Genomic DNA, 21,336 nt, shown 5'->3' on the forward strand with positions numbered 1-21,336 from the left:
TGTACTGTACTTTAAATACCCAGTTTAAGACAGAAATCTGCAAGGATGACAGAAGAACTTTCTTTAGTCACATTCCTCCCAGAAATTGGGTACAGACCAGAGCTGAGATAAGAGATAACCTGGGTTTTGCATTCTTAAATATATGATCCTCCACACCCCAAAACAATTAGACTAATTAAGGTACTATAAGGCAACTTGCAAAAATCAAGAGCTTCAGCCAGCTGAGGTTTCAGTCCAACAGAGAATATACATTATTGTCAAGCATCTTCTTTATTGATAGTTGAGTTTTTAAAAGTACAGGCAGATTTTAATATTTTGGCAATTCTCTTCTTTTTTAGTTCTTTTTTACTTGTATAAGCAAGTACTTATACATTTATTTTTAATAACATATTTTTCTACTACAAAAACAAGCCGTGCTTTAATTAAGAAAATTTGGAAACCACCAAAAAGCACATATGCACAAAATCACCCAGGGATAATGAGATGATGGGGCACATTCTTCCAGTTAGTATTATAAATGTTTTGAAACACAAATGGGATCATCTCCACTGTACTTTGTATCCTGTGTTTTTTTAGATGTCTCTTCATTTCATTTAACAAATAGTTATTGAAGGTCAACTATGTGCTAGACTGAATTCTAGGCACTGGAGGTTACATCTGTGAACCAAGCAGATACACTTCCTCATTGCACTGAGCTTTTTTCTAGTGGGGTTAGACAGTAAGCAAGGAAGTACATACATTAATAGTGCGCCAAGGCCGGGCGCGGTGGCTCAAGCCTGTAATCCCAGCACTTTGGGAGGCCGAGACGGGCGGATCACGAGGTCAGGAGATGGAAACCATCCTGGCTAACACGGTGAAACCCCGTCTTTACTAAAAAAAATACAAAAAACTAGTCGGGCGAGGTGGCAGGCGCCTGTAGTCCCAGCTACTCGGGAGGCTGAGGCAGGAGAATGGCGTAAACCTGGAAGGCGGAGCTTGCAGTGAGCTGAGATCGCGCCACTGCACTCCAGCCTGGGCGACAGAGGGCGACTCCGTCTCAAAAAAAAAAAAAAAAAAAAAAAAAAGTGCGCCAACTGGGGATAAGTGCTATGGGAAAAGTAAAAGCTGGAAGGGGGTTGGGGTTGGTGGAGAGGGGGTGGCTGGTCATGGGGGGCTGCAGTTTGGAGATTGTGTGCAGCACAATCAGGGAAGGCTCTGTGGCTCCCCGTAGGGAGGGGATTCCAGGCAGGGGGAAGGCACAGGCAAATGTGCCTCTCCCACAGAAGAGGCAGGCCTGGCTTGTTCCAGAGCTGCAGGGCTCAGCAGGAGGGAGGAAGATGAGGTCAAAGAGGTCACAGGAGCCAGATGGCTTTGTAGCCTGGGCAAGTACCTGGCTTTAGTTCTGAGCACAGGAGGGACGCGCTCTGGCTTGAGCTGGTGCATTGGGCACGGGCACGGAGTGCAGGCTAGGGAGAAGCAGAAGAGCCGGGCCGTGCTTTGATGGGCTCAGGAGGCTGCAACGTGGAAAGCCTCCCACGCAGACACCTCTGCCTCAGGCTCTAAATGTGGAGATGTTTTAGGAATACTGTGGCCAATTTAGTTCACTCACGTTTTTTAAAATGTATGCACAATAGTGATACATGATTTTTAAATTGGTGTCTAAGTCTATAACAGCTCTTTCAATAAGTATGAAATAAAGATCTCTTGTGGTTAGAGAATATCATCTGATTTGGCACATTTCCCCTTAATGATACATCTTAAAATGTGGAGTACCTTAGATTGGATGAAACAAGAATTACGAATAGAAGTAAAGTCCTGCTATGACTTTCCCATACAGAGTTTCCAAATCGGAGGCAGAATGGACACCCTTCAAATATAAGCCAGGGTCAGAGGCAGCTAAACCCTAGAATGCTGTTTAGTGCCAGGACAAATCCCAAATCACTACCCTGGATGCTTGGTCTTCCCAGCACACACACCAGCAGCTCTAGGAAGAGCTTTCTCAGAAGGGCCCTGGCTTGCCCTGACGATGACTTACGGTTGGTTCCAGGATACACAGAAAGCAAAATGGAGTTACTTGGGCCAGTTAGCTCAGTGGCCACACATGGTCTGAAAATGAGAAGACATCCACCTGAGCCAGGAATCTAATGGGAAATCTGGGGCATACGGTTGCCATGCCTAAGTAATGTCAGGATGTCAAAGAGCAACTTCTGGGGCAAAACAGTGTTGACTTTCCCTCCCGTGACTCACACGCTACCCAGAAGCCTCTGGCTTCCTGAAATTCTATTTCATTTCATTTCATTTTTTCGAGACAGGGTCTGGCTCTGTTGCCCAGGCTGGAGTGCAGTGGCATGATCTTGGCTCACTGCAGCCTCAGTCTCCCAGGGTCAAGCGAACCTCCCACCTCAGCCTCCCAAGTAGTTGAGACTACAGTCACACGCTACCCACCCAGCTAGTTTTTGTATTTGTTTTTCTTTTTTGTAGAGACAGAGTTTTGCCATGTTGCCCAGGCTGGTCTCAAACTCCTGAGCTCAAGCACTGCCCACCTCAGCCTCCCAAAGTGTTGGGATTATAGGCACTCCCGGCCTCTTCCTGGAATTTTACATGCAACTCAGGATCACTTGGCAAAAATGTTGATGCACCACAATATTCACTAGTAAGCTCTTGTACATTCTCAGTAGTAGATGGGTAAATTGGGCTGTTTACACGCTATGATTTGAAGCCTGTATTTCAAAGCTACAGATTCCCCTGTCTTGTATCTTAAGTAGATCTCTCTGGGTGGTCTGGGAGGCCCTGAGTTAAGAATAAGGACACTAACTCTGTCTTGCACACTTGAAGGGTGTTTGGGCCACACGGGCGGAAGAGAGCACTTTCCTCTTCTCCCCTCCTCAGCTCTCTGTTCACGGAAGTGCTTGCCGCCTGGAGCCCCTCTCCTCACTCATGAACTCTGCAAGTTCAAGGCAAGACTGTGCTGTGTTTGGAGACGTCCCTGTTTAACTCTGCATCTAGCCAGAAGGCCTGCAGGGAAAAACCGGATCTCATAAGTGATGTTCCTCGCTTTGGTAGGGTGACCTTCACCTTCCTCCTCCCTTAGCAAGCCCGAAAGCTACAGTTCTTACACAACAAAGGTAGACAGAGAGATGGATGGAAAAACAAGCCATTGAGCTTTGATGAAACTGAACGTCACATTTGTAGTCTACAAATGGGTATGTGGAGTTCTACTGTCACCTCTATGCTCTCTGGGTTTGAGCTTTTCCTTCCAGCTTGCTTTGCTCATATTTTCCACGTTAGTCCCTGGGCTCATTGATTTAAATTCCCTCTCTTGGTACAGGCATGCATAGACTCCTGGCTCTGTGCGTCTGGGGTAATTAACACGATGAGTCACTAAGGGCTTTCCAGGCACAGGGTCCTGCCATCGTGATCTTGTAGGGGAATGTCACTCTTGGGAGTTTTATGAAATCATCTCTTTGGTTTTTCCTATTCTAGAGTTGTGAGTGGATATGCTTTCTGAATCTACTTTTTCCTCTATTTGTCTCCAAGTAATGTGCTCATCTTTGCCTTGTGGTGGTAGATTTATTTCTAAGTATGTGATTAAGGAACAAATCACAAAATGAATGGTGCTTATGTTCCTGCCTGTAAGTGAAAAGTACATTTGTTTTGCAGTGACTCATATGAAAAGGAAAAGGGGTCATTTCTATTGCAACCCTTAAAACCTCCATTTCTCACAATGCTACTCTGATTATTTCAGACGTGTGAGTCATCGGCTCAGGTTATTTCGTTTATGATTGTTTGCCTTAGCTACTTTTTATTGAAATGCTTTGCAGTCAAGAATCTGAAACTTAAAATGCTAGGTTACTTGATGATTTCTGCAAAGTAGAAATTCCCTGAATTGGAGTGTGGCAATAATGCAGCGAGGCCACTTCCTCTTCCTGTGTAATAATAAATGCATGCCTCATGGTTATGTCTAAAAAACAGTTATTCTCATGTTTATGCTTTCATACGTACAGGACAGATCAAAAATATCAAATGTAGGCCATTTGCTGCAGTCAGGAGTCGTGAGCTACTATTAACAAACTTTTTTTTATGTGTATCCATTAATAGACAAAACATTAAAAGAGGACTTGAATTGTTTTGATACAGGAAAAGATTCTCTACTTCTTGTTCCAAAGGGCACTTGGTTTTAATGTCTCTGCTATATCTTGTTAATGTTGTTGTTTTGTTTTGTTTAATTTTTAAGTTAATCTTCTCCCAAAGAATGTCCTCTGGAAAACAGAGAGACCTAATTACCCAACAATGAAATCCATATTTCCTATCCAAATGTTTAAGAAATTAGTTTAGTCTTAGGGTTTTTGTTCAAGGAATCAGCTTTGTGTCAGATTCTAACCTGCAAGCCAGTCTCTAAACATGAATATAGAATTAATGACAGTATTGATTCTGGGATGTCAGTGTCTGTTTGATGCTAAAATGGTTTTATATCTATCTATCTATCTATCTATCTATCTATCTATCTATCTATCTATCATATATCCCTCCATCTATCTTTTTAATGACCAAATACACTGATTGTGTGGTCTCAGATAATGTGGTGCCCAGAAAACAGTTCCACTTTTCATGTATAAACATCAAAGCACAAAAACAATTTTTACTAAAGATTCAAAAAGATTGCTATTTGAACTGAAAAAAATTCCATATCATCTTTTGGCAGTGCTATGATTTCTAATTATTACCTGGAATGAATTTCTGTACCTCGAATGTATGATGCGTTGACAGTTAGTGCATAAGTGTTTATCATCATATCCAAAATCAAACAGCTCTCGCTGATGTATATGATTGGAGGGAGAGCTCTGTAAAGGCTTCTCATCATTTTAGCATCTGGTGCTAAATAGGCTAATTTCTTTTATGTTATGAAGATGTATGCTTTCAAATTCTTGTTTTTTCCCCCTGTCACTTTCCAGTTCATCTTTATGAAGACTAAGATGCCTGTAGCCTGTTTTCTACACTGCCCTGAGTTGTATGTAGGTCACAATTCTTGAGACAGAAATAGGATTCCATTTGGTGTTTATATCTTTGGCAGCTGCCTCATCATCTTGTATCAAATCCAAGCCCTCAGGGATGGAGTCTTCCTCAACACAGATGGCACTCAGCATTGGAGTTCCCATCCACAGTTGCTCAGAAATATGAAGGAGCCATTTTCAAGTCATCTGAGCTCAGGCTAAGAATTTGCCATACTGTGCACAGCACTTCCTTCAGCCGTGAAGCTGTGCCAGTCTGTGGGTCGACTGAGATGTCCCATTAGTCTCACCTCCTTCAGGAGGTAAACATTCACAGTCGTGGGCAGGGTCTGCTTATTGCCTTGTCTTTACCACAAGGACTATAGATGCTCTCTGCTTTTTCTGAGCAGCAGTTTGAAGGTGTCTCAGTAGCCCTGACCTCATTGTTTGTTTAGGGTTGGGAATTCTGCTGCTTTTATAAAAAGTGAGTTGTTGAGGATTTCTAGGACAAATTCAGCCCTGTCCTCTGTCACACACACGCGCTGGTGGAACAGGACTGTCACAAAGCACCTAGCATTGTACAGAGTCGTACCAACATATGGTGCTTCATCTGCTAGAACTTTAGCACATGGAGGGTCTTAGAGGTTCCAGCAAATGCCCACAGAAGGTTACTGTGAGGCACACTCGGCTCAGCGAGCTAAGGAATATCCTCTGCTCTCAGCCGAGGGAGACTCTTGGGAGGAATCGGGCCTTAGCATCTGTCTGAAGGAAGTTATGGGACCTAGCAAGCCAATAAGAGTAGAGAAGTTCTAGACCAGGTCTGTGGTTGCTGAGGGTATGGGTGACTTGACTCTCCTCCTCTTTCAGGGAAATTTTAGTAAAATTCACTAAATGGATTCTGTTCATTCAGCTACTCAACAAATATTTATCAAACTTGGTTGCATTTTCCACCATGCGAGGCATCCTGCTAGGTGCTACAAAGGACACGAAGAGGAACAGGGGCCAGTCTCACCTTCCAGGACTTTTAATCTAGTGATGTGTGTGGAGCATGTCTGCAGATAGCCTCATGTCCACAAATATCCACATGTCCTGAGGAAGGGGAGCAAAGGAAAACACGGTGGGGGTCCAGAGAAAGAAGCGATCCCTTTTGCTTAGGGGTGAGCCCAGAAACTCTATCAAGGCTTTTCAGGAAGCAGTATTGAGCTGGAAGTGGAAGGTTGGGGAGCATCAACATGCTGAATGGGAGGTGCGGGTGTTCCAGACATATGGACTGCACAGGCAGCGCTAGCGGTGGGTGAAAGCCCGTGCCTGCCTGAGATGCCCAAATGTTAGGTGTGGCCATTGCTGGGATTCAGGAAGGGGCAGTGAGAGAGAGGGAGAGCAGGGGACACTTGGACACCAGATAAGGAGCTCGTGCTTCATTGGCAGGGACGGCAGAAGCATGGAAGGCTTTTGAGCAGAGACACGTGTGATTGGAGCTGGCAGTGGTGGTTGGGACAGATTGAAGGAGAAGATCGTGGTAGGCAGGGATGATGTCACTCTTCTAGGCTGGGCACAGTGGCTCATTCCTGTAATCCCAACAATTTGGGAGGCTGAGGCAGGAGGATCACTTGAGCCCAGGAGTTTGAGAGCAGCCTGGGCAACAAAGTGAGACCCTGTCTCTACAAAACACACAAAAAATTAGCCAGGCATGATGGTGAGGGCCTAAAGTCTCAGCCACTCAGGAGGCTGGGCTGGGAGAATCTCTTGAGCTCCACGAGTTCAAAGCTGCAGTGAGCCGTGATCATACCACTGCACTCCAGCCTGGGCAGCAGAGTGAGACCTTGTCTCAAAAAACATAATGAATAAATAAATAAGTAAACAAATAGAGATCACTGTTCCAGCTGTCCCCCGGAGAGAGAAGACAGAGAGGGCTTTTGAGAGGAGGGACTGGAAGGCAAAACAGAGTAGAAGGAAGGCCCTGAGTGGGAGGAAGGCTGGCCGTTTCTCTTTAAGAAGAGGGAAAGAGGAAGACAAGTGCAGGTGGGCCATGCACCTCGGTTCCCCCCGGGGGAGTCCAAAGCACTCACCAATGCAAGTCTAGGCAGAGCTGGTTTAACCGTCTCATAGACCCAGAGCACGCAGTCACCTTGTAACAGAACTCTTCCTGTAGGCTTGTTCCTGCCTCCCTCTCTACTCCACCTGCTTTCTTCTCCACCATGGAGGGGCCAGAAACTGCAGCTGGCGAGCTGGGGTAGTGGAGGGGGCTTAACTTCATATCAAGGTAGAAGTTACCATTATTCACTGGGATTATTACCCTTTCATTTACTTAAATGACACTGTTTGCTACTTAAAGCGACAAGGACTTCCTATTACCTTCATATTATGATCAGAGAAGTCATTAGACCCACCTGAGATTTCCTGTGGGAACAGGAGCAGGAGCAGGTTCCCAGGGAAACACAAACAGATGCATTTCAGATCCGTGCCCTGATTTGTCCAAGTGCCACAGCCCGCTACGCAGTGAGAGAACCCTGGCAGGCAGTAGGCCTCCCCACGTCAACTGGACTTTGCCTTTTCCTCCTTTCCTGGGATGGCTCTGAATAAATCAGTGTGTGCTGAAGTGCAGATACCAATCTACAGTGTATTGTCTCTGCCGTGAGAATGTGGCAGGGGACATCCCGTTTGGAGGTTGGAGATGATAAGAGGCCACAGAGGCATCAGCTTGGGGAAGTGGGGTAGCTGTGGAAGATCCCAACCCCACAGATAGTGCACTTGGGACAGAGAACGGTGGAGGGCAAGGCATGCTAGAACTTGCTCTAAGAGCAAGAGGCAGCCTTTGCAACTTTGAGCAGGTAGACTTCGCAGTCCACCAAGCTACCTTTCAGACCCAAAAAGGAAAAAATAAGCACACCAGAGCCTAAGATCTACTCAGTCACCCTCACAGGAGGGTTCTGGCCATTCACAAGTAGCCATCCTTGGAGAAGCTCCATAGCATTAAGTCACAGCTGTCAACACCTGAAGTGGAACACTCTCTCCTAACCAGGTCTATCTGGTTCACCTTGTCCAGCTGTGCCCTCGCTGAGGCTGGCTTTGCTGTGCCAACATCTTCTTCTTCAAATTCATTAGTCTTGAAAAAGGGGGAAAACGTGGGCTTGTTTTTATTCACTGTCATTGTTCAAATTATGTTGAATTGTGAATTCAAGTTTTTTGGAAAATTCTCTTCTACATATTTGCTCTTTTCCCTAACCACTTTGTAACAAAAAACTTCCCCCTAAAGTAGATTATAAAAGACTAAAATTATATGTATTCAGGGTTTATATATAGCATATATATATGTGTGTATATATATATATATATAAAATTTCATACCAGGGTATTTTCATGCCTTCGATATAGACTGTGTTTCTTTTTTTAAAATTTTATTTGGAAATAATTTCAAACTTATAGAAAAGTAGCAAGAGTAAGAGTGGTACAAAGAACATCCATTTACCCTTTACCCAGATTCACCTCTTGCTAATACTTGATCCCATTTACTCTGTCTAGACAATATTTTTTTGAGCTGTTTGGGAGTAAGCTGCATTCATCGTGGCACTTCATTCCTAAATACTTCGCTGTACATCTCCTCATGCTAGGAAACTTGCACAACCACGGTCCACATTATCAACATCAGCGATCGCTCCAGGAAGCTGTGTCTAGGTCTGCAGGCCTCTTGAAGGCTGGTGTGCTAATGTTCTATCTATCACTTGTCTCAGCAAAGGGGATTACGGCTTGTGGCTCTCAAGTCCCAGACTCCTGCCTGCATCCCTTTGCCATCCATCAGAGACCTGCACGGTAGTGGGGTGCTGGTTCCCAGGGCTTCCGAGACCAAGAGCCCTGTCTGCTTCCCAGTCTTGGGCAGTGCTGAGCTTCCCAATCCTTTCTTCTCCAGCTCCCCATCTCTGTTTTGTCTTGAGAACATGGAAGAGGATCTTCTGATGAGGTGGGCAATCTAGCATTGCTTTCCACGCTAGATGTCCTAATTCCAGGATTCTGCATCCTGTTCCCCAATGCCCATGATGTTATTTAATGTGGCAACAATGGAGTGACTGTGGTCACTGCAGATCCCATCCTTCACTTAGGTCCAAGCATCTGAGTGCATCAGAGGGCCATGGTAAGAACTGCTCTGGCTCCAGAATACCTGGATCTGAGACCAAATGTCAGACGCTGGTTCCTAGGCTGGCCTCGTGTAGAGCTGAGTATGTCCCAGTGGCACCTCTCCCTGACTCATCACAACCCCTGCTTCACGTCAGCGTGTCAGACTGACAGCAGTGAAGAGGTTGAGTTAAGAGTTGGGCCACGTTCGTTCGTTGGTAGCTCAGATGCCCTCTGGAAAAGCACGAGATGATTCTATTCTAGCTGCTGAAATCCCTTACATCGTCTTCAGAAACTTGCCTGCAGTCCATTTCCATAGCTCATTCCCTTTGGAATAGATTACCTCCAAAACATGGAAAATTGGTGTCTTGCCCTTTGAAAGTGTGTGTACAGTCCCCAGCATCTGGAGCTGGCTGAAAGTCCCTGAGTCGTTTGACCCAAGTGGGAAAGGCCGGCTCGCATGAAGATCATTCTAAATTGATGTCTTCTTCTATTATGTAATCCCAGGGGAGAGTGGGGGGATCTCATAGACTCCTGAACCATGTTTACAGCACAGAGGACACGTGTCTATTTATACAAGCTCTATGCGTCTTAGACTGATTATACCAGCAGGACTATTTTCATTCTTCTTCCAGCATCTTCCTGTAAGAGCAGAGGGCTTGGGCTGTCGTGCTGGGGAGTGGGGGTTCAATTGTCTGTAAAAGAGAACCGCAGATCTCCCCAAATGTAAATCTTTCGCATTGATGAATTTTTTTTTTTTTTTTTTTTTTTTTTTTTTTTTTTTTTGAGACGGAGTCTCGCTCTGTCGCCCAAGCTGGAGTGCAGTGGCCGGATCTCAGCTCACTGCAAGCTCCGCCTCTGGGGTTCACGCCATTCTCCTGCCTCAGCCTCCCGAGTAGCTGGGACTACAGGCGCCCACCACCTCGCCCGGCTAGTTTTTTGTACTTTTTAGTAGAGACGGGGTTTCACCGTGTTAGCCAGGATGGTCTCGATCTCCCGACCTTGTGATCCGCCCGCCTCGGCCTCCCAAAGTGCTGGGATTACAGGCTTGAGCCACCGCGCCCGGCCGCATTGATGAATTTTTAATGGAAATCAATTTCCCTCCTCCAAATAAGCTTTTGGCTTCTTAGAAGATAAAGAGTACTTACTGTTGAGTCCTAACATTGTATTTCCTTTCTTTTCCCCTTCTCCCTGGCCTGTCCAACCTGTTGGCAGCTGTCCATACCTGGCAGTGAAAATCACTCCTGCCATCCCCGCAGTCGCCGGCATCCTGTTCTTCTTTGTGATGGGGACCCTGCTCCGCACCAGCTTCAGCGACCCGGGAGTCCTCCCACGAGCCACGCCTGATGAAGCCGCCGATCTGGAAAGGCAAATAGGTAACACTGGAAGTCTGCCCATGGCCTCTGGTCACTTCCCGCCTGGGCCCAGCCACAGTGGGGAAGGCAGGCCAAGGGCTGTGCAGGAGGGGCTGAGCGCTGGGAAGGAAGGAGGCCGGAAATCAGCGTTCCTTAGCTCGCTGGGTGGGCAGGATGAACTGAAGAAGAGGGGGCTGGAGGGACGGGTATCCTGGAGGCAGGACTGCTGGCCCAAGCGAGCAAAGCATCGCCTGTGAGCTGTGCTTCTGATGTTTCTCGGAAACCCAAGTGTTTGATTCCACTCTACGAAGCAGCCTCCACCCCGAAAGGTCTACAGTTGTAGCTTGCTGCACTTACTCCCTTTTGCAATCCTTGGAGCATGACCAGTCTCCATGATGTCAATCTAGGACAGTTACATCTTAGACGACTTTCTTGTTTATCCAGCCTAGGATTGAGAATTTCCTTTATTTAGGTATAATAAACATGTATCTGTGATATGTGTTGAGATGAATAGCTTTATTTTTCCTTAGATGTTAAAACCTATACTAAAGTTTATTACAACCCATTTTGAAGATACTAAAACAGACCCTAATCTCTCACACAACAAACTTTTACATTTTTTTTAATTAAAAAGAGAACTTTTTCTTGCTCTTAAAAGTTTGTGATTGTGAATGTGTAGCTTTGCTGTGGTGCTTTGGTAAATTTCACAGGCCCGGCAGAGGAGCTGTGATGATTCGGTGTGAACATAATGTTTAGACCTAAAAAATCACTTGGCAGAGATATTTCTCTTCCAGGATTCCTCCTATTCTATGGACTTTCCTTTGCAGTCACCACTAAAGCTGGAGGGAGCTCCCTGTCTATAGTGTAAGAAGATAGAGCTGTGGATCTTGCTAAAAAAGTGCCTATTCTGGTCCTACGATTCCCCAAGAGCTAAAGCACAGCTTTGTCCTTCTCTCGACATCTGCCTTCATCCTTCATCTCTACTGCCTGGGAAGGGAGCAGTAAAATGGGAGTGTGTGGAGTGTGTGGTGTTGTTTGCTAGACTGCAGTTCTCTTGTGTCCTGAGGTAGGAAGGAGAGGGGAGGGAGAAGCAATGGGCAGACAATCTTTTCTTAGCCCCTGCATCATGGGGTTCCAAGACAGGGCCTGCTAGTACCTAATTTTAAGGCTCACATTTTATAGCACTTTAATTGTTTGTCAGGCCCATCCATGGCTATCACTGCATTTTTTCCATATCTAAGCCACTCTGTAAGGAAAACTTTATTATTACACCCATTTTACAAATAAGGAAACAAAGTCCCCAACAGGGGCTTAAATGGGTGAAAGTGGCAGAGCTGGAGCCTTGAACCCAGGTTTCCAGGTTTTCAACTTTCCAGGTTTCAGAACAGGTTTCACCTTGTTCTTTCCAGCTCCTTCCACCAGTGGGGAGAGAGAGGGAAGTCAAACCTAGTTTCCTTCAAAACTGTGTGGTTTATGCCCACAACACATGAGCAGGTAACTTGAAAATCCTCTTCCCAGTGCAAAGGCCCAACTCCCATACTGGGGGTGATGCAATTTCCTGCAGTGATCCCCATCTCCAGGTTAGTGGAAGTGCATCTGCAAAATCAGCATGATTAGGAACAGGCTTTCTGCCTTTCTTACAAAGTGGATGAGGCAGGGCATGGTGGCTCACACCTGTAATCCCAGCACTTTGGGAGGTCGAGGTGGGAGGATCACTTGAGGTCAGGAGTTTGAAACCAGCCTGGCCAACATGGTGAAACCCCATCTCTACTAAAAATAAAAAAAAATTGGCCAGGTGTGGTGGTGCAAGCCTGTAGTCCCAGCTACTGGGGAGGCTGATGCAGGAGAATCGCTTGAACCCAGGAGGCAGAGGGTTGCAGTGAGCCAAGATCGCACCACTGCACTCCAGCCTAGGCAACAGAGCAAAACTCTGTCTCAAAAACAAAAACAGTGAGATACTACTTCATACCCTCTAAGATGGCACTAATCAAAAAGACTGACAATGACAAATGCTGGTAATGATGTGGAGAAACTGGAACCCTTATACATTACTGGTGGGAATGTAAAATGGTACATCCACTTTGGAAAGCAATTTCTCAAAATTCTCCAAAAGCTAAACACCATTCCTATATGACCCAGCAATTCCACTCCTAGATATGCCTGCACAAAGACTTGTACATGACTATTCACAGCTGCATGAAACCTAACAACCTGTATGTCCATCAAATGTGTTTTTTTATATATATAAACGATATATATATAACGATATATATATATCATATATATCGATGATCAATATGTGTTATATCCATACAATGGGATTCCATGAAGCAATAAAAGGGAAGAAAAGTATTGATACAGGCTACAACATGGATGAACCTTAAAGACATTTGCTAAGGGAAAGAAGCCAGATACAAAAGACTATGTACTGTGTGATTTCACTTGTATAAAATGTCCAAGAAAGGACAAATCTTTACAGACAGAAAAGAGATTAGTGATTTCCTGGGGCTGGGAGGGTAGGAGTGCAGGTTGACTGCACATGACAGGAAGGAGCTTGTTGGGATTATGAACATGGTCTAAAATTAGGTCATGGTGATGGTTGCACAATGCAATAAATTCACTACAAGTCACTGAATTGCACACTTTCTATGGTAACTGCTGTGGTACATAAATTATACCTCTATAGAGACGTGGAAAAAAAGGAGGAGGAGGCCGGACACTGTGGCTCACGCCTGTAATCCCAGCACTTTGGGAGGCCAAGGTGGGCGGATCACGAGGTCAGGAGATCAAGTCCATCCTGGCTTATACGGTGAAACCCCGTCTCTACTAAAAACACACAAAAAAATTAGGCGGGTATGGTGGCAGGCGCTTGTCGTCCCCAGCTACTAGGGAGGCTGAGGCAGGAGAATGGCATGAACCCAGGAGGCGGAGCTTGCAGTGAGCCGAGATTGTGCCACTGAACTCCAGCTTGGGCGACAGAGCGAGACTCAAAAAATAAAAAAATTAAAAAGGAGGAGGAGGGTGGGAAGGGAGAGAGGAAAAAGATGGGGTGGAAGAAGCAGAAGGAGAAGAGGAAGAAGAGGGCATTGGAGGTCCTCAGACATGGGTTTGAATCCTGGCTCACCCTTTCTCTAGTTGTGTGACTTACGCGAGCGGTGCAGTTTTCTAAACCCTATCCCTCTGTGTTCTTCTCTGTGAAGTAGGAGTAATGGCATGGATCTTTTGAGGTTCTTGTCAGGATGAATGATTATAGGAAAAGTGCCTGGCACGTTGTAGATGTGTAGTAAAGGATTGTTTGTTGTTTTGTCTAATTCTTCTCTTTTCAGTTTTCTCTCCACCTTCTACGAATGTAGGTTCTCATAAAAAGCTACCTGAAGTGTGACAGGAATAAATGGCAGAGCTGGTACAATGTCTTTGGGTCTGCTGCCTGCCAGCTTAGCTGTGCCTCCTCCAGGCTGAGGAAGGAGTGCAGGCACCTGTAAGCTGGGCTCTTTTCCATCACCGATCTAACTCTTCATAAGGAGTCCTCCGGTATACTACTTGGCTTTGGAAGATAAGGTTGTTTCAGTGAAATCTTAACACATTTACATTGTGCTATCTGGCTAAAGAAAGAAAAATGAACAATTAGATTTGGAAACTTTTTATTGTTAGGGTTATTCATTCTAATTATTCATTGTAGATCTCTTCCTTATAGAAGCCCATAATGGCCCCTTGGAATCAGCCATCTGAGTAATTTATTGAAGATTTGCCAAGGATTTAAACAGCTTTCCCCTGTCTTCAAACTTCTGAGAGGAGTAGGTGGGGAGGAGGAGGGCTCTGGGCTTCAGAGTCTGTTTCAAGGCTCTTGAAATGCCTTACACTTCTTTCTTCTGAAAGAATGTTCCTGATGGCTTAGGTTGCTGCTAAAAAGACATCAAAGAATAGCAGCAGGGGGCCAGGGAAGCAGGGGTCACTGGAGGCTTGCTTGGAAACTTCAGTTTCCCAAACTCAGTTTTTACAGTTCACCCAAGGATGATCTGATCCTAAGCAACTGATTTGGGGTTAGAAAAAAATGACAAATCCTGTACTAGAAATCACAGGATCAAAGCATTTAATTTCTATTAGGGATAGACCTTTCCAGTAATCAAAATAGGGGGAAGTATTTCACATTCCACAGGTTTCATCTCTTCCCACCCCCTCCACAGTCCTGACCCGATGCTGAGACTAAGGAAGTCAATGTGGAGAGTGAGTGAGTAGCTTTGGCTCCCAAAGCAAGGCTAGTGATTTAGGAAGCTCCTCCTCCAAGCCACAGTAACCCAGATACCATATACATGATGGATTTTACTTGGTAAAGGTGGAACCAGATCAAAGGAAACTGGTGGGCTTTTAAAAATTCACTTGCATTGTGGCAGAATCTGAAGACTGATTACCTCCACTCTGTACGTGTTGCTGACGTGGTGGAATGCCACTTCCCTAGGCAGTGGATGCACCCGTGTGTGTGTGCGTGTGTGTGCACATGTGTGCGTGTGTGTGTTCCTTCTCTCCTTCCTCCTCCACTCCCTCCCCCTCCTTCTCCCCATCTTTGGTCAAATTCTCATCATCCAATAAATTTCTTATAGTACGTAGAACCAATCACCTTACTATTAGTAAAGCTTATCTTTTGTTATTTCCGAAATTAATCCTTGAAAGAGTCTCTCGAGGAGATTTCTAGAAAGCACAGCACAGCAACTTCCTGACCCTGGGAAAGCCTGGATTTGTCAGGGACACAGTCCCAGCCAATCCTAAACAGAGCATCTCCTGGGAAGACTTCCACAACCACAGGAAGTTTTGACCCAATGATCTGACTTGCTGGGCGTTTCCCCCATCAAAGATATCTTAATTCTGTGTTTAAGAGTAGAAACATTTTAATTGGAATTTTAACGACACTAACAGATTTTTGTTGGACAAAATGCTTTCTGAGGAAAAGACTATTTAAGTTAATATAAGACCACAATTTTCTCTATTGCACAAATTATTTCCAATTGTTTTCATTTACATTGTTATTTCACTAAAAGTCTTTTTATTGGAGTAATTTTTCTCTGCATAAAGTTTATAACTAAGATTTTTCACTTATCAGTATTATGAAAGCTACCATTATGAATTTTTTACTAGAACTATTACTTCTACTAAGACAAATTTTTTGTGATTTGATTTTTTACCATATGCAGTTTTGGGGGTTTTTTGTTTGGGTTTTTTTTTTTTTTTTTTTTTTTTTAGGCAATGTTAATTTCATTTTCTGTTGTCAATATTCACCATAAAATTGCTTTAAAGTTTGATGGTTTCATTGATTTTTGCCTAATGAGTAATCTGCTGGCTGTGATTCATTTGTGATTGAATCTTCATACACTGTCAGTCGCTTTGTGTACTGTATACTAGTTGTCCATAGTGTTGAATATACACCCCTCCCTACCCCCAAAACATTGGCAGGGTCAAAATAGCTGGCATTACAGGTGGCTAATTTGATTGCTTTTTGCCAGTTTTCAGAAGGTAAGATTTTCTGACCATTCCCCCCAATTCATATTTGTATCTTTTTACTCACCTCCAATATCACCACAAGTCACACTTTGTGTAGTTTTTTTTTTTTGTTTTGTTTTGTTTTGTTTTTTGCAGTGGCCCTTTTAGCCTCTCATGCACTCTGACTAGGCCGCAGAGCTCCGTGCAGAGTGGATTGCACCGGCCAGTGTATGCGTCCTTGCTGCTTCTCCCATCCTCCCTCCCTACTGCTTTCCACCCTGTTCTTGTTTTTTGTTGTTGTTGTTTTTTGTTTATTTGTTTGTTTGTTTTTAGATGGAGTTTTGTTCCTGTTGCCCAGGCTGGAGTGCAATGGTGTGATCTCGGCTCACCACAACCTCTGCCTCCCAGGCTAAAGCAATTCTCCTGCCTCAGCCTCCCGAGTAGCTGGGATTACGGGTATGTGCCACCATTCCCAGCTAATTTTGTATTTTTAGTAAAGACGGGTTTTCTCCCTGTTGGTCAGGCTGGTCTCGACTCCCAACCTCAGGTGATCTGCCCGCCTTGGCCTCCCAAATCGCTGGGATTACAGCGTGAGCCACTGCACCTGGCATCTGGCCTGTTCTTGACGGTCACTGTGATGCCGCCTCAGTAGCCTTTGGACTTTCTCCTCCACCACCAGCTTAAGCACTTACCTGTGCCCATGAAATGAAATATTCCCCATGCTTTTCCCGTGTGTCTGTGTGATGAGTCTGCTGGGCCCTGATGAACAGGCTGGACAGTGTTCATGGCTGTTGTTGATGAAGCGTCTCTCCCCGTGTGGGATGTGGCCACGCCGTGGCATTTGCCCACCATCCGTATTTTGTTACACCTGTGAGGATGCCAGTGCTAGGGAGGAAAGGGATTTGCCAGAGGTCACTTGGCCAGAGCCGGGAGTCCAATGCCCACTCATCTGATATCACACCCTGTGCTCTGACCTGCTGCACGGTCCTGCCCACCTCCTGCTGCCTGGGGAGCCAGGCCCTGAGCAAGCCATGCTTGGCTCCTTGCAGCAGTGGCACTTCCCCTTCCCATGGACCACATCCTCTCTCCCCAGCGCAACCTCAAGCTTTGAAACAGAAAGCTGTGCCTAGCATGCCGTGGCTCGAAGACCTGGTTCTCAAATCCTGGGCTCAAGTGGGTGGAGCAGGAAGAACTTCAGGGAATTTCCAATCTAACTCCCCTCTTAGAGCTTCTTGAAGATTCAGGGGCCTTTTTCTAGTGGGACTGTCATTGGTGTCTAGATGCTCTGTGATGTTTGTGGCAACGGAGAGTGGGGGAGTCCCATCATGTCTGACATACCTTCTGGAAGAGACAAAGTCTTCTAAAAAAGGATATCCTAGAAAAAAATGTAGCTTCCTTGTCTGGGGGAAGTGTTAGAACCATCTAGAGTGCACGGATGCCAGGAAGTGGGGCAGCGAGGCTCCTGCACAAGGCCAGAGTGGCAGCTTGGGATGTCGAGATTTCGATGTCCCTTTAACAAGAAACTCCAGCCTGGGAGAGCTGGAAACCAGATGTCATAACTCAAAATTATGGTATTTGGGGAAATACCACAAGATTTTGAAGGGTCTGTTTCTAAGGGAAGGAGGGGGCCAGAGATGTTTTTCCACAGGATTTGGAAGGAGTGTGGTTTTCATCCAGGACATTCAAGGAAGCCTGTGTTATTTATTTTTTCTATGGAAATCCAAACTTCTGGGAATGTACCATGTGTTGGCATTGAAGCCATTCTCTGATGCAAACATATTTCCTTGATTTTGAAGTTGTCGACATTACTATACACTGGCGTGGGGACTTAGGACGACAGCTCTAGAAAGCTGTCTTGTGTCTCCTCTCTGCTGGTGGACGTCCTTCACAGAATTGTCTTCTTGGTCCTCTAGAGAGTTTTGTGGGTGGAAAGTGGCATTTTCCTCCTTACAGGAAGAGAAATTGAGAGAAGGGGGTTATTTAACTTGATGAGATCACACTTTTGTGCTCAGCCTGCGCTGAGCTTAGGAATGTGAATTCCTGAGTTACCATAGGCATTCTAGAGAGACCACAGCATCACATAGTCATTCTAGCTAGCGACCACAGCGTCACACACACTCTAGAGAGACCACAGCATCACACAGACACTCTAGAAATACCACAGTATCACACAGACACTCTAGAGAGACCACAGTATCACATAGACATGCTAGAGAGACCACAGTGTACAGGCATTCTAGAGAGACCACAGTGTCACACAGACACTCTAGAGAGACCACAGCATCACACAGACACTCTAGAGAGACCACAGTGTCACATAGGGATTCTAGCAACCGCAGCGTTTCCCATCCTGAATGGCCCTCTTTGTGTAGTTTGAGTCCCTGTGTAAAGATGTGAAATCACCTCTGTAGAACTGATGAACTCTTCCCTAAAGCCAGGATACCACTTCTTTTCAGGTAAGGGGAAGTCTCTCTTTCTCTTGCTACACCAATGTCACTTTCTTTAGAGTTTGTGTTAAGCCAGTGTGATGATGGCATACAGCAATGTTGATATGCTCTGCTAAAAAACAGAACGTACTATGATTATAATCATTTCTTATATACGGGGCCATGGAAGGGGAAGGATGATGGCATAACCAGTGCGAGGAGAAGGTCACCCTGAGGGCAAGGAACACAGAGGCTGTGGTGGAGCGGGGGAGTAAAGGACCAAGTGGCATGAAAAGGATAGAAAACTTGAGACCACGCACATCGTTCAAGAATACAGTCAAAGCAAGGAGCGAGTGGTCTGGAGCATGTTAATGAAAATTCCAAGCCCACCCCTACCCAGCCAAGGGCATCAAGAAAGTTGATGACATGTGGGTCCGTCCATCTCTCACAACAGCTTTCTGTGGCCCCTCCCTTCCTCCTGGGGTGCTGGCCACTGCAGGGCTCTGAGTCATGGGACATTCCAGCTTAAAGGGACCTCAGCAGTCATGGATGTCATCCTGGACAACTCCCTTGGTTTACAGATGAGTAAACTGAGACTTAGAGACAGGTGCAACCACACCCACTGACAACAGAGCCAATCAGTAACAGGCCTGGGACCCTGGCGGGGAGTCTGGTTCCAAGTGCGGGTACTATATAGCTCTCCTTTGACTTTCTGGCTTCTGAAACGGAATCTCTAAATCCTTGCTACTCAAACTGAGGTCCGTGGAAGAGCAACGTCAGCGTCACCGAGGAGCTTATTAGAAATGCAGACTCTTGGGCCCTGACTCACCTGATAAATCAGAATCTGCATTTCAACAAGACCACGGGTGAGTCACCTGAACATGAGAAGCACAGCCCTGGGGCCTTTCCACATCCCGCCTGTGACCTTCCTCTACAGCATAGCCTCTGCATCCTCTCCACTGCAGCTCCCAGGACTGCCGGATTTTCAGGAGTTTGGTTAGCTACAAGTTCCTCTACTTTGAGTATTCTGTTTAATCACCTCCCTCCCCACAGTGCCTGTTAGATAAATGGCGTCTTATTCCTTATCATTACGTATTTAAAATAACCATATGAACTTACTCTGTGACTTTGAGAAGTGTGTTGACTTCTTGGGGCCTTAATTTCAGTGTCTGTAAAATAGGCCCACTGAGTGCACAGAGCCATTCCAGCATTATCATCCTATGATTCTAGAAATAAACGCCTCTTTCTCCTTTGCTTGGTTATGAAAATCTGGGAACCTAAACACTTTAGAAGATTATTTAGACGGTTCCACTGCTTAAACAGAAGAAATGACGTCTTCTGTTAATTTTAAAATGCAAAACTCCGTGCACACCCATGTAAATTCAACACACAAACTATAGGTACTGCAAAATAAGATATTTCAATGACTCACTGGAATATTACTATCATTAGTACTTTAACTGGCGTAATTGGGAGGATAAAGCAAGATGATGGAACAGTAGCTCTTTTGAGTGAGGGAGTGAGTCAGTCAGTTGGGTTTTAGAAGAAAGCCAGAGATGAAACCCCTCATCCAGAATCGGCAGGGCGGCCGGCATGTTGGGCAGAATAATCTCTGGAACAGCCCTCTGCAGTGGATGCGCTGGACATGAGGAGGAGGGGAGGCCAGATGGGCTTTTCAGGAGAAAAATCCCCGTGGAGGACGTTAATCAGGGAGTGGGCAGCCTCTGTGTGCTTGGGAAGTGGGAGGCATTTTTATTCCAAGGGTAGAAGTAGCATGAAAGGCAGCTCAGGAACAAAAGGAAACAAAGGGCTCAATGAGGACAGAGGAAATGGACCAAGGCAAGGAGGTGTGGCGGGACCTGGTTGGGAGGAGACCGACCAGGGAAGGCTGAGCAGGTGCAGCGGCATGGAAAAGAGTCCCAGCCACACTGAGCCTGAGAGGGGACTTAGAGAGCAGGGGCTGCGGCCTCAGAAGCCAGGCCTTCCCCGCAGAGCCTCTCAGGGACAGCTTGTTTCCTCGTGGCCCCAGGAACCTTCCACACCCTGCCTCATAATAGACATCTGCAAGGTTTTGGTGGCTGGAGTTGTGACTGGGGATCCGATCTAACCTAGAGCCATCTGCCAAACCACACACTCAGAGTGTCCCTGAATACCCCTCACACCTCATTGTTAAAATTATTCAGGACATTTGTTAAAACATGTAGGCAGACTTTATTCAGGGAGACCATGCAGGGTCACAGGGACCAGTACAGTGGGGTTTGCAGTAAGGAAGAGGTGTTGGGCTCCACTCCAAATACAGCAAGAAACAGTGGGAATTTACAGCCAAGGAGCAGAGTTGGGGGCAGTGGATGGAAGACTACCAAAAGGAAGCCTCAGGGGTGAGGGGGCTTCTGGCTAAACCAACCGAACTGGATTCCAGCCGAAGGCAGGCCAGGGTGGTCAGAGATTCCCTGGGGGACGGTGGGGATGAGGAACCCCATCAAGTAGCAAAGGGGATCAGATAGGGAGGGTGAGGGTTCTGGCTAACCTGACTCAGCAGGACTTTTGCTAAAATTGGGCATTGCAGAAATAGACATGGAAGCCCCCAAATCAGGGCCTCGCTGGGAAGAGCACTCAGAGATGCCTGACTAGAGTTTGGCAAGAATGGGATCTTCCTTATCAGGGATGCCTTCATGTCATCCACGTGTTCATACACTGTGAACACAGGACTTTGTTGAGGTGTCCTCTTTAGGGTCCACCACATTGTGAACATAGGACTTTGTTGAGGTGTTCTCTTTGGGGCCCACCACACTGTGAATATAGGACTTCGTTGAGGTGTTCTCTTTGGGGTCCGCCACTCTGTGAACATAGGACTTTGTTGAGGTGTCCTCTTTAGGGTCCAACACATTGTGGACATAGGACTTTGTTGAGGTGTCCTCTTTGGGATCCACCACACCGTGAACATAGGACTTTGTTGAGTTGTCCTCTTTGGGGTCCACCACACCGTGAACATAGGACTTTGTTGAG

At 45.8% G+C, this 21,336-nt stretch overlaps 1 protein-coding gene across 3 annotated transcripts in view; it reads left to right on the top strand.

Moving 5' to 3' along the window:
- The window catches only part of ZDHHC14 (zinc finger DHHC-type palmitoyltransferase 14), a 312,504-nt gene that overhangs the window by 158,768 nt on the left and 132,400 nt on the right, over positions 1-21,336 (top strand). For all 3 annotated transcript variants that reach the window (XM_023206072.3, XM_023206071.2, XM_023206070.2), the window contains exon 2: positions 10,293-10,453. In XM_023206072.3, coding sequence (XP_023061840.1) covers positions 10,293-10,453 — 161 coding nt within the window. The remainder of the gene's footprint in view (positions 1-10,292; positions 10,454-21,336) is intronic.

Source organism: Piliocolobus tephrosceles, chromosome 5, assembly GCF_002776525.5.
Source record: "Piliocolobus tephrosceles isolate RC106 chromosome 5, ASM277652v3, whole genome shotgun sequence".
Lineage (NCBI taxonomy): Eukaryota > Metazoa > Chordata > Mammalia > Primates > Cercopithecidae > Piliocolobus > Piliocolobus tephrosceles.